This window comes from Bos indicus x Bos taurus, chromosome 13, assembly GCF_003369695.1.
Source record: "Bos indicus x Bos taurus breed Angus x Brahman F1 hybrid chromosome 13, Bos_hybrid_MaternalHap_v2.0, whole genome shotgun sequence".
Lineage (NCBI taxonomy): Eukaryota > Metazoa > Chordata > Mammalia > Artiodactyla > Bovidae > Bos > Bos indicus x Bos taurus.
The window spans coordinates 24813772-24823663 of NC_040088.1; the positions used below are offsets into that span (position 1 = coordinate 24813772).

Genomic DNA, 9892 nt, shown 5'->3' on the forward strand with positions numbered 1-9892 from the left:
TGTGGTGTTTGCAAATGTAGAAACGACAAATGCAGCTAACAGAGTGGGCTGGGCAGAGGTAGCCCCCACCTTCCCTGGCCACCTAGGAACGTATTGAAAAATCCACAAGGCGGGTGTGACTGAGGGTCCCCAGGAAGTCCAGCAGCAGAGCGATAGCAGAGCTGCCACGGCAGGTCCCCATGGCTGGTACTCAGTTCTGAGACTGACTTACAACTCAGTGTTAGTCACTCAGTCGTGTCCAACACTTTGCGACCCCATGGATTATATATAGCCTGCCAGGCTCCTCTGTCTATGGAATTCTCCAGGTAAGAATACTGGTGTGAGTAGCCATTCCCTTCTCCATTGGATATTCCTGGACCAAGGACTGAACCCAGGTCTCCAGCACTGCAGGCAGATTCTTTCCCGTCTGAACTACCTGGGAAACCCATTTACAGTGAAGCCCGTGGGTAAATGGGGAAGACACAACGTCACCAGTCAGTCCTTTGAAAACATTGCTCAGTGAGTCCCTTCTGGGGCAGGGAGTCTCCGAGGACAGGGACAGACCCGGGTCCTGAGTCATCATCAACAGAGGGCATCAAGTGGGGCAGCGGGAGACAAGCCTCAGATCTGCTCCATCTTGGTCTCTGAGTTGGGGTGTTTTTAAAGAGGAAGAGCAAAGAAACAGGAATTGACCATTGTTTTGTGACATTTCTTAACCGTACTTTCAGGGGTCAGGATTCTCTGGTTTATGACTCTCTGGCCAGGTGATCTGTGGCTCAGGGGTCTGTGAGTTCACCTGGCCTTGGAGAAACAATCCGAGTTTGTACATTAATGATGAGACCTACAGGAGCAACCTCAGTGCGTTAATGAAGTCCTGACAACAATGGTCTTAGTTATCTAACTCGGGTTGATTAGTGCTCAGTTAGCACAGCATGGAGTTCTGAGGGGACAAGAACAGGATTGAGGTCAGAAGAGGCAGATAAGGGGACAGTTTGGGTAGAGAGATTAACCATAAACTCAGTAAGGGAACATGATTTTGGGGGGCTCAGTTTCACTATTACAGTTTTTAATCAGCAAACTGGGAATCTCTACTCACTTGGGGAGATCAGCCACCCGGGTGTGAATGTGTGTGCTTCGTATTCACTCAAAGGTTGTGCCTTTGAATGGCTAATTTCACTCATGTCAGATGCTCAGAAAGTGTCCCCAGCAATGGAGTGTTACGTTGTGGTAGAAATTAGACGGGATACGCTTCTGTTTGGTTGACAGCATTGTTATGAATGAATTTCAGTGACCATTTAGGCAAATGATTTTAAACTAAACAGAAACATCTCCCGTTGTACTTACACTGAAAGATTCAATTGGCTGAATTAAAAGTCTGAATAAATGAACTTGCTTGTATCCTTTAAAAAAATCTCTCCTTCTGCCCTCACAGCAACTATTGATTTGTACTTTCACAGTAAATTAGTTTGTTTTGTAGAATTTTATATGATGGGAATCATAAAAATGTTTACATTCTAAAAATTGTACTTTCCCTCAATGCTGCATTATTATTTCATAATTCATAGCTTCATTCTTTTTATAGTCATGTATTATCCTGTATAGGTGCCCCACAATTTCCTTACCCACTTAGTGGACATTCGGCTTGTTTTCAGCTTTGGCTTTTACAAACAAAGCCTTATGTTACACACACACAAAATCTGAGTAAATGAAACATAGCAATGGGTTGATAGTTTTGGTGGAAGTTGGTGACGTGTGTACACTCAACACGGCGGTGGGAGTGAAGTCCCATAGGATGGTCCTCAAAGAACTTCTGGTCTGAGATTGTTGTTCCCAATGCCTTGTGATTATCACAGCTCCTCACAGACACAGTCTTGGAGCTGTCTCGGCTCACACTCCACGGGGCACGAGGGCAGGTTTCCACTGACCTCCTCCAGTGAGAGGACGCCCACTGAGCTGTGGGGCTGGCTGCCGGTGGTTGGGGCCTGGCCCTGTTCTCCTGACTTCTCACCCAGTGTTCTCGAAAAGCTAGCCAGCAGTTCCATAGCTCATTAAATTGGACTGATGTTGTGATGGCTTGCAAAGCAAATTTTTTTTACAGCTGTTATAAAGGTCTCATTGCTCAAGTGTAATCGAGCAAAACTGCCAAGCCCCCTCCACTCCCTGGACGCTAGGATTTGCAAGGGCAACAAAAAAGTGTACAGTTGACTCCAGAAATACTGCACCCAGCCCAGAACTCCTGGGATGATACGTGGAAGGTTCCAGGAAGGGCAAAGGTCCCTTACAAGAGGCAGTCCGGAGCTCGGCAGCTTGTGTTCCAGCCCCTCTCTGCAACTCTGTCTGAACCATCTTGGTCTTTCAGATGCTTTCTAAAAGAAGAGAAACTTTGTACCTTAGGATATGTTTAAACGGCCCCAGGAAAGCCGAGGGGTCTCTGTGGTGTTTGCAAATGTAGAAACGACAAATGCAGCTCACAGAGTGGGCTGGGCAGAGGTAGCCCCCACCTTCCCTGGCCACCTAGGAACATATTGAAAAATCCACAAGGCAGGTGTGACTGAGGGTCCTCAGGGAGTCCAGTCTGGGATTGGGGGGTAGTCGCCAGATCCCTGATGCCTCAGTGTCCTTGTCTGCACACAGTGGGGCTTGTGGACTCCACTTAGGGTGCAAGGAGTTAGTCAATGCAGAGCACTTACAACAACGCTCTGCATTTATTCATTCAGCACCTACTGTGTGCCAGAAACTGTGCATACAGAAAGGAACAAAATAGATAGAGATCCTTGCCCTTGTGGAATTTATACTTGGGGTAGGGGCAGGGGGCACACCATGGACACTATAAGGTTAATAGCCCTTAATTAGGTCAGACAGTTGCCAATAAGCCAGGCACCATCCCACATTTGGGGGTGTTCTTCCCATGGGCCTTTGCCTGTGGGGTGACACCTCACCACTGCTCTATTCTGGCAACCAGCAGCCATCTGTACACAAGACGCATGGCCAAAACCCCTGAGGCCCCCACGAGGCTCTGTGCCATCCCACCCTGCCCTTCAATGGGAGGGCCTGTGTTTCGCATCTTCAGGGGACTGGGGCAGAGCTCCAGCAATCAGAAGTTGTGTAAGGGCCTGCCATGGCTGGTCCAGGGGCCGCAGGCCACGTGGCACTCATTAACGACTGTCTGTTCAATGATTATCTGCCTGGGTTTATTGTGGTGAGCCAGTCCAAAGCATAACTGATCGTGGCCGTGATCCAAAGACCAGCCCCTGACGTCAGAGTCGAGCCTCTCTGGGTGTGGTTGGGGGCCGGGCCTCTCTCTTTCTTGGAATTTAAAGGCCAGGAAGTTCTGCCTCCAAACCCTAAACAGGGCCTTCCCATTGGGAACGCACACTCACCCGCGGGAAGAGCCTTGCAAGGGACCCTTTGGCCTCTGACCTGATCGTCCAAAGAGAAAGGTAGGCACAGCCTGTTCACATGCGTTTCTAACAGACTTCAGTGCTAACTGGAACTGCTTTTCTTTTTCCTCCCAGCCACATCGGTGACCCCGACCAAGTGTGCAGAGTTGAGGGTGTCCATGGTTGTCTTGTTCAGGAAGCCTGTGCTTTTTCTATTGCAGGGAACCTCGGCATCCGTGCCCCCCAGCCCAGCTCTGCAGAGATGCCTCCTCAGCTCTCAGACGGCCTCAACTACTCAGCCAAAATCGTCCGGGGCTCCCTGGACAGCCTGCCCCAGGCCGTGAGGGAGTTCGTGGAGAGCAGCGCCAAGCTGTGCCGGCCTGACCAAGTCCACATCTGCGATGGCTCCGAGGAGGAGAACCGGCAGCTGCTGAGCCACATGGAGGAGGAGGGTGTGATCAAGAGGCTGAAGAAGTATGACAACTGGTGAGCACGCCTCTGCCCCCTGGCATTCGGCTTTCCTCTCTACCCAGGGTGCAGGTGGAACAAGGGGGCGGAGGGCCTCAGCAGAGCTGGGGCGGGGCTGTGTGGTTTGCAGACTCTTGAAAAGCTTAGTAAAAGAGCCAGAACTGTGTAGACTTAATTTTACAATGTTTGCAGAGCAGCCCAAGTCATCAATGAAGGGGCACATGCAAACTGTCTTTGCAAACCAGGTCCCCGATTCAAGGGAAGGTCAGACACGCCCTGTCCTAAAACATGAACTCCTGGTCTAGTGAGTGTCCCTCCGACTATTCGCAGTGGACGTGGCTGTGTCCACATTGATGCAGCATCCTTAATGCCCTTGGTACCTGCCATGTGTGGGAAGAACATGATGATGAGAACACTGGTCCCTTCCTGAATGGTCCATGGCTGAGGGAACCTAGGGAGCAGATGCCATGCAGAATACCAGCACTTCTCTAATCCCCACCTGTGTATTTAAAAATTTTATTTACTTATTTATTTTTCGCTGTGCAGGTTCTTCATTGCTGCGATGGCTTTTCTTTGCTTGCAGAAAGCAGGGGCTACTCTCTGGTTGCAGTGCCAGGGCTTCTCATTGTGGTGGCTTCTCTTGTTGCAGAGCACGGGCTCTAGAGCGTGGGGGCGTCAGTAGTTGAGGCTCCCGGGATCTTACACACAGGCTCAGGCTCAACAGTTGTGGTGAAAGGGCTTAGTTGCTCCATGGCATGTAGGATCTTCCTGGATCAGAAATCGAACCTGTGTCCCTTGCATTGCAAGGTGGATTCTTTACCACTGCGCCACTAGGGAAGCCCCTAATCTGTGTATTTTAATTTTTTTTTCTTTGCAGCTGGTTGGCTCTCACTGACCCCAGGGATGTGGCCAGAATTGAAAGCAAGACGGTCATCATCACTCGAGAGCAAAGAGATACGGTGCCCATCCCCAAAAACGGCCTCAGCCAGCTGGGCCGCTGGATGTCCGAGGAGGATTTTGAAAAAGCATTCAACATCCGATTTCCGGGGTGCATGAAGGGTGAGTGAAACATTTATTTGACTGGGTACAATATCAGCAAACCTTTTATTATCATCTCTGTCCTACTGGTAATTGTCCCAGGAACTCCCATTGCTCAGAGAGTTATAAATTCCACATGAGAACTGGCCACATGTTGAAAACGTACATCTCAGTTCTTGTTTTATAGACTAATTTCTACGCTTGTGAATTTAAAATAGCTTGGTGGAACCCAGCTGCACATTTATGAAAACTCTTTAATTTTGCTGTTGTGTCCAACTTTTCATTTGGTGTTGTTGAGTTGCTAAGTTGTGTCCGACTTTTTTGTAACCCCATGGACTGCAGCATGCCAGGCTCTTCTGTCCGCCACTATCTCCTAGACTTTGCTCAAACTCTTGTCCATTGAGTTGGTGATGCCATCCAACCATCTCATCCTCTGCCACCTCTTTCTACTTTTGCCTTCAATCTTTCCCAGTGTCTTTTGCAATGAGTTGGTTCTTCGCATCAGGTGGCCAAAGTATTAGAGCTTCAGCATCAGTCCTTCCAATGAGTATTCAGGGTTGATTTCCTTTAGGATTGACTGGAGTAATCTCCTTGAAGTCCACAGGACTCTCAGTGGACTCTTCCAATCAAGGGGCTGGTGGCAAGCAAGACGTGATGCTGTCGGAGGGGGATCATGAGAAGGGTCACAGATGGTGGTTGTCTGTGAGTCTGGGGTTGTTTCTCACCAGCTCCCACCTCCCGGCCCCACAGGTCGCACCATGTATGTCATCCCGTTCAGCATGGGGCCCCTGGGCTCTCCTCTGTCCAAGATTGGCATCGAGCTGACAGACTCGCCCTACGTGGTGACCAGCATGCGCATCATGACAAGGATGGGCACCAGCGTCCTGGAAACGCTGGGGGACGGCGAGTTCGTCAAGTGCCTCCACTCCGTGGGGTGCCCTTTGCCTTTAAAAAGTAAGCACATTATTTCAAAATCAAAAGCCAGAATTAAAAAAAGAAAAAGCCTGCCCTTAAACTCCGTTGGGGACCTGGCACACTCATGTGGGCGTGTCCTCCTGCACAGAGCCTTTGGTTAACAACTGGGCCTGTAACCCCGAGCTCACACTCATCGCCCACCTGCCCGACCGCCGAGAAATCATCTCCTTTGGGAGTGGGTACGGCGGGAACTCGCTCCTTGGGAAGAAGTGCTTTGCCCTCAGGATGGCCAGCCGGCTGGCCAAGGAGGAGGGGTGGCTGGCAGAGCACATGCTGGTAAGACGCAGGGAATTCTAAATGTGTGCAGCAGAGGGTCGGGCAGAGGAGGGGAAGTGGCAGACCCCTACTGCATTAGCATTCCTGGTATGCATCAGAGTTCCAGTGCTCCAAGGACACTGGGAATTCCATCAGTAACGATGAATGGCTTCCAGGCCCCCTCCTAGACTAGGGCATGGACCTCTGGGGCAGAAAGGAACCAAGTGCTTCAGGAGAAATCTTGTCTCCAACAGATTCTGGGCATCACCAACCCCAAGGGCCAGAAGAAGTACTTCGCGGCTGCGTTTCCCAGCGCCTGTGGGAAGACCAACCTGGCCATGATGAACCCTACTCTCCCGGGATGGAAAGTAGAGTGTGTGGGTGATGATATCGCCTGGATGAAATTTGACCAACAAGGTGACTCTTTTAGGCCCGGGTGTTGATGATAATCGTTGGACCTGAGTGAAGTTTTGGGGTTTAAACATGCCAAATCCTCCCAAGTCCACAGTGTCTGGATTTTTAAATTCAGTTAGTTCTTGCAAAAGCTCGGACATATGTATTCCATCAGCTTTCTTTAATCTCATATCCAATCTGGATTGAAATGGGACCTTCTATCACTGTTTGTTTATATTGTTTAGTTGCTAAGTCATGTCTGACTCTTTGCAACACCATGGACTGTAGCCCGCCAGGCTCCTCTGTCCATGGGATTTCCCAGGCAAGGATACTGGAGTGGGTTGCCATTTCCTTCTCCAGAGGATCTTCCTGACCCAGGGATCGAACCCACATCTCCTGCATTGACAGTCAGATTCTTTACCACTGAGATACCTGGGTTGGTTAAAATAGTTTGATGGGAAACTGGTAAGAAAGTCAAAGTTGATTAATAATGCTGGCATGAGGCAAGAGAAAGAGATTCTGGGGAGGAGGGAAAAAATAAAGACTTGAGAATTTGGTGCAGAAATTAACCTGGCAAGATATAAGATGGTACACTTCCCTTGGTACTCACTTCCACTCCTTGGTTTAAAACTTTCCAGGTAACTTGCGGGCCATCAATCCAGAGAATGGGTTTTTTGGCGTCGCTCCGGGAACCTCTGTGAGGACAAATCCCAACGCCATCAAGACCATCCAGAAGAATACCATCTTCACCAACGTGGCCGAGACCAGTGACGGGGGCGTTTACTGGGAAGGCATTGATCAGCCGCTGGCCTCAGGCATCAAGCTCATTTCCTGGAAGGGCAAGGAGTGGGACCCCAAGGATGGTAAGCCCCCCAGGAGGCCCGGCGCCCCGGCCCTTGGGTGTGTGTGCTTGGCCAGACGCTCAGGGCCTATCTTCCCTTGCTGCTGTAGGGGAGCCTTGTGCCCACCCCAACTCACGGTTCTGCACTCCGGCCAGCCAGTGCCCCATCATTGACCCTGACTGGGAGTCTCCAGAGGGCGTGCCCATTGAGGGCATCATCTTCGGAGGGCGCCGGCCTGTTGGTGAGGCTCCTGGGCAATCAGACTGGGACACGGGTGTGTCACTATGGAGGGATGTGTCACTACAAGGGCTCATGTTCTGTGACCTGGTTGAAGGATGTCAGGGATATGGAGCTTCCTTTCACAAATGACAGGGTAATGAGCAAGCTCGGGCATAGAACTTAGTCTCTGGCCACTGAAACTCCGGGGTCCTTGTCCAGGGATGGGGCTCCTAGTTTGACTTTGGCCACGTGGCCTCCTGCCATGACTCTGACGTGGCAGCGTCCGCCCTTAGCTCTGGCGCTCCAGCATCAGCCCCTTTAGAAGAGAGACGACATGCAGCATGTCTTTCCACTTGGGAGATGGCGTTGTGGCTGAAGGGGGCTGGGGGTCAAGGCCTCTAAGGAGCGTTTCTTTCTCCTGCTAAAGGTGTCCCTCTGGTCTACGAGGCTCTCAGCTGGCAGCACGGTGTGTTTGTGGGGGCGGCCATGAGATCTGAGGCCACGGCAGCGGCGGAGTACAAGGGTGAGTCTGGCCAAGATCTGGGGCCACCAAGAAGGGACAGTGACAGCTCTATCTCTGTGTTTCTCCGACTCTCTGTTTTTTCTGTTGCTCTGCTTCTCTGTCTCTCTCTGTCTCTGTTTCTATGTCTCTCTGTCTCTCTCTCTCTGTTTCTATATCTCTGTGTCTCTCTGTCTCTTTCTGTCTCTATATCTCTGTCTCTCAGTTGCCCCTCTGTCTCTTTATCTCTCTGTCTCCCCGTGTCTCTCTCTGTATATGCAGAGAGGTACAGAAAGCCAGGGGGCTGTGTCAACAGTAAGTGTGCCCATAGTCCTGTGAGGCCTCACTTACCCACAGAGTCCCCTGTTAACAGGCAAAGTCATCATGCACGACCCCTTCGCCATGCGCCCCTTCTTCGGCTACAACTTCGGCCAGTACCTGGCACACTGGCTCAGCATGGCCCAGCGCCCCGCAGCCAAGCTGCCCAAGATCTTCCATGTCAACTGGTTCCGAAAGGACAAGGCCGGCAGGTTCCTCTGGCCCGGCTTCGGCGAGAACTCCCGGGTGCTGGAGTGGATGTTCAACCGCGTGGTCGGGGAAGGCGGCGCCAAGCTCACGCCCATCGGCTACATCCCCGATGAGGATGCCCTGGACCTCCGGGGCCTGGGGGATGTCGACGTGAAGGAGCTCTTCCACATCTCCAAGGAGTTCTGGGAGGAGGAGGTGGAGGAAATACAGAAGTACCTTGAGGAGCAAGTGAACGTCGATCTACCCCCAGAGATCAAGAATCAGGTCCTGGCCCTGAAGCAGAGAATCAGCCAGATGTAATCAGGTTTGCCTGACTGTCCACCTCCAATCCATACAACGCACCAGGAGCAGGAGACACGGCGCTTCCCGAATTCTCACTGCCTGCAGCACCGCAATGAGCGCACCCAGGGGCTGATCGAAACCCTTAATTTTTCAGATAAGACCGTATAGCAGACTGAAGCTAGTCACTAAAGAGGTTGGGGAGGGAAATAGCAGGCTCCAGGAAATAGCAAACATTCATGATACAATGCACCTTTGTTCAACTTAGGGACACTCAAGCAGTCTTCTTTGTCTTTCCCCCTTAGCTGTATCAGTTAGCCAGGATGCACAGAAAAAGGACACTTGAGCTGTATATATGTGTGTGTGCACATGCGTGTGTGTCTGTGTACTGTCGTCTAAAACGTATTTAATGACTTTGGAAAAATCTTGGGCAAGATTACCTCCTAGTTGTTGCTAGAATGCAATGTTGCTTTCTTATTAATATGTGTGTTTAAATTATTTTTATATACCATGGTTCCTTACCTTTACATAATTTCAACATTTTCCCCTAACACTTCTTGGAAAAAAAAATCACAAAATAAACTTTTATAGAAAAGATGAATTTGTTTGCCTGGTTTTTCTTATCTGAATAGCCAAGAAGAGGGGACTCTGATGAAACCTTCTGTGATAGAATCCCTTCCAAAGAACGTGGGACCACCTTGGTGGAGGGGGTGAGCTGGGGGGTGGAGGGGGCCAGATGGGGAGGTGTGAGCAGAGAGACTGTCACCCAGAGGTGACACGGCACCATGCTTTGGGTTTTCTGAATTAACTCGAAGCCATCCATTAGTGCCCTTGAACATCCACAAACCTTTAAATTGTGGGTCTTGGGTAAGGGGAACAGGAGAGTTTAAAGCATGCTTCTTGACAAAACCTTGGGTGTGGGGCTTAGGCCTTTCATAAGAATTATATTGTGTCCAATTTCACAGACTTTTGTCAATAAATGCTCTTTTCAGCAACTCTTTTCTTCACTGTCATCCACTGGGGAGGAGAGTGGAGAC

General features: G+C 50.4%; 1 protein-coding gene across 1 annotated transcript; it reads left to right on the top strand.

The window, feature by feature from the left end:
- The first annotated feature begins 3307 nt into the window (after positions 1-3307).
- PCK1 (phosphoenolpyruvate carboxykinase 1) lies at positions 3308-9452 on the top strand. Its single transcript, XM_027558989.1, has 10 exons — positions 3308-3419; positions 3581-3845; positions 4705-4886; positions 5616-5819; positions 5929-6116; positions 6350-6512; positions 7127-7351; positions 7440-7571; positions 7977-8072; positions 8422-9452. Exons 2-10 carry the CDS (start codon positions 3622-3624, stop codon positions 8874-8876), a joined length of 1869 nt encoding a protein of 622 aa, XP_027414790.1. The 5' UTR covers positions 3308-3419; positions 3581-3621; the 3' UTR covers positions 8877-9452.
- Positions 9453-9892: the final 440 nt, after the last annotated feature.

Coding starts and splice junctions, on each gene's coding strand:
- PCK1 (XM_027558989.1), top strand. CDS start 3,622: ATGCCTCCTCAGCTCTCAGACGGCCTCAACTACTCAGCCAAAATCGTC. Junction 5,820..5,928: donor GTGCCCTTTGCCTTTAAAAA/GTAAGCACATTA, acceptor CCTCCTGCACAG/AGCCTTTGGTTAACAACTGG. Junction 6,513..7,126: donor GATGAAATTTGACCAACAAG/GTGACTCTTTTA, acceptor AAAACTTTCCAG/GTAACTTGCGGGCCATCAAT.